The sequence below is a fragment of the Zingiber officinale genome, chromosome 6B (assembly GCF_018446385.1).
Source record: "Zingiber officinale cultivar Zhangliang chromosome 6B, Zo_v1.1, whole genome shotgun sequence".
In the NCBI taxonomy this organism is placed as follows: Eukaryota; Viridiplantae; Streptophyta; class Magnoliopsida; order Zingiberales; family Zingiberaceae; genus Zingiber; species Zingiber officinale.
Window position 1 is genome coordinate 19375646 of NC_055996.1, and position 3074 is coordinate 19378719.

The 3074-nt window shown below is 41.2% G+C and overlaps 1 protein-coding gene across 1 annotated transcript; it reads left to right on the plus strand.

The window, feature by feature from the left end:
- The first annotated feature begins 424 nt into the window (after nucleotides 1–424).
- LOC121989977 (alpha-humulene 10-hydroxylase-like) lies at nucleotides 425–2078 on the plus strand. The gene is made up of 2 exons (XM_042544265.1): nucleotides 425–1381; nucleotides 1458–2078. Exons 1-2 carry the CDS (start codon nucleotides 452–454, stop codon nucleotides 2076–2078), a joined length of 1551 nt encoding a protein of 516 aa, XP_042400199.1. The 5' UTR covers nucleotides 425–451.
- The last annotated feature ends 996 nt before the right edge of the window (nucleotides 2079–3074 follow it).

Consider the following 3074-nt stretch of genomic DNA (forward strand, 5'->3'; position numbering starts at 1 on the left):
TAGAAATAACAACTCAATTTACTTTCATTTATGGGCTTATTGAATAAGCACTAACCTCAAATATAATAAATCAAGACACCTTTTCTTTTACCACCTCATTGTATTTTATTTCTACTAACTCTTATCCTTATCAATAATTACCACCTCATATTCTATCTCTATCTTATCAAAAACTCTCATTATTATAAAAAATTATCATCTCATCTCATAATATTCTATCAACACTTTTATCTCTATTAATAAAAATAAAATTTAATATTTGATTGACTTGGAGGGGCACGAGTGTTGACTAGTGAAAGAAATACGCATTTCAAATTTTACTAGAGCATAATAGGGTGATGGACCAAGTGAGCTTTATCTTCTATAAATGCATGCAAGCTGAGGAAGAGAGCTCAATCAATCCGATCACAAACAATAGCTAGCACTTAAGTGCCTTTGGTACTGCACTAGCATGGCCACGGAAGCTATTTCCTTCTTCTCCCCTTTCTTCTTCATCACTCTCTTGCTCGGCTTCTTCATAACACTACTGATAAAGAGATCACCAAGGAGCAGAGTGCATAAGCAACGAGCACAAGTATTATTAGCTCCTCTCCCACCAGGCCCGCCCAGGCTTCCTCTCATCGGAAACATGCACCAGTTCATCGGCGGCAACCCTCACCGTATCCTTCTCCAACTCGCCCGAACTTACGGCCCCCTCATCCGTCTCCGACTCGGACAGGTGGACCAAGTCGTCGCCTCGTCCGTGGAGGCGGTGGAAGAGATCATCAAGCGCCATGATCTCAAATTTGCTGACCGACCCACCGAGTTGACCTTCTCCAGCATATTGCTCTACGGCGGGAATGGAGTCTCCATGGCCCCCTACGGTGGCTACTGGAAGCAGATGAAGAAGATTTACGCCATGGAGCTGCTCAACTCCCGGCGCGTCAAGTCCTTCGCCACCATCCGTGAGAATGCCGTCCGTAACCTCACGGCCGAGATCGCCCGCAAGGCGTCTGCTCAAACACTCGTCAATCTAAACGATATGTCTATGTTCATGACTAATGAGGTAGTGATCAGAGCCGCGTTTGGTGACGATTGCAAACAAAGGGCGGAATTCTTGCACCTGATCAGGGAGGCAGTGAGCTACGCGGGCAGCTTTGCGGTGGCTGATATGTACCCCTCGCTCAAATTCATGGATACTCTCACGGGATTGAAGTTCAAGTTAGAGCGAATTCGCGGAAAGCTCGACAAAGTCTTCGACGACATCATCGCACAGCGTCAAGTCGCACTGGCCGCCGGGCAAGCAGACGACCATCTAATCATCGATGTACTTCTCAAGCTTAAAAATGAAGGAAATCAAGAATTCCCAATCACATCCGACTGCGTCAAGGCCATCGTCATGGTAAATGAATTACATGCATATATAATATAATATGTGAAAGAATGTTTATTTAACAGCTTGCCTTTTTTATCTTTAGGAAACATTCGTGGCAGGGACGGAAACGTCATCATCGGCTATTGAATGGGCTATGTCAGAGTTGATCAAGAAACCCAAGGCAATGGAGAAAGTCCAGAAAGAGATGAGGGAGGCTATGCAAGGGAAGACCAAGCTCGAAGAGAGTGACATCATCAAATTCAGTTATCTAAATTTGGTGATCAAGGAGACCATGCGGCTCCACCCTCCTGTGCCTCTGTTGGTGCCGAGGATATGCACAGAGACGTGCGAGGTCTTGGGATATCGAGTGCCCGCCGGAGCTCGAGTGCTCATCAATGCATTTACGCTGGGCAGAGATGAACAGTACTGGGGTTCTGATGCAGAGAGCTTCAAGCCTGAGAGATTTGAGTGCAGCTCGGTTGACTTCAGGGGCTTCAACTTTGAGTTCTTGCCATTTGGTGCAGGCCGAAGGATCTGCCCCGGCATCACATTTGGGTTGTCATCGGTGGAAGTTGCACTGGCTAACCTCCTCTTCTACTTCGACTGGAAGCTTCCTCCTGACATGAAGATCGAAGATTTAGACATGATGGACATTTCTGGGGCGACCGCACCAAGGAGATCACCTCTCCTCATGCATGCCAAGACAATAATTCCTCTGCCATAGTCACTTCATCGCCAAATATGATATTGCAGACTTTATATAGTCTTTTATATATATATATATATATGTAAAGAAAAAAGTCATGCAGCTCCTATGTTAAAGAGATATTTGTATACAAAATAAATTAATAAATTATATATTAGAAGTCTTGCTCTTTGACAAACTCAAACACTAATCAACTATCAAATTAAAACGCACTCTTCTATGAGATTAATTTATCCAACTCAATCAATCCTCGAAATTAATTTGCCTAAGGTGGACTTAATTGTGTAAGTTGATTGTCGTACGCCTAATTAAGTTTGGAAAAAAAGAAACTGGACAAATTTCGTTTTGTTTTCTTATGCTGTAATGTGTGGCTAAAATTACGAAAAATTGAAAGATAGTGATTCTTACAAGATAAATTAGTAAATTATATGTTAGAGACATTTGTATTCAATTTAATTATTTTTTAAAAAAAATATATTTGCTAGAACATGATTGGTTTAAGGAGGTTGAGCTAATCTAACCATCACTTAACTTAAATCATAATTGATCCACAAGAGTGAATTGATTCCTTGTACTTAAATAAATATGATCATTGTTCTTTTTAATTGGCAAAAAAAAAAAAAAAAAACTGTTGCCTATAAGATGGATAATTTTTCGAATGTCTTGGAATTTAAGGCAAATCAATGACTTCCAAGGTCCTTATTAATGTTGAATTGGACAAAAATTAGCTCATGAGGTTATGGTACATGATAAAAAGTGAGATAGTCCACTTGGGACGGTGTGATATTTGAGACATGGGATATTATCATATGAGGTATCGGGGTCAAATTCGACGCGTTTGAGCATGTCTTCCTCCATACCTTGGTCTTGGGACAGATTGACAGGGATGCTAGGGGGCAAGCGAATCATTTTTTTTTTTTGCCACATGATAAAAAGTGAGATAGACTCCATAGGTAATAAGGGTTTAAATCTCATCTAGGATACATTACAACAAAGGAGTTTGAAAATTTTGTT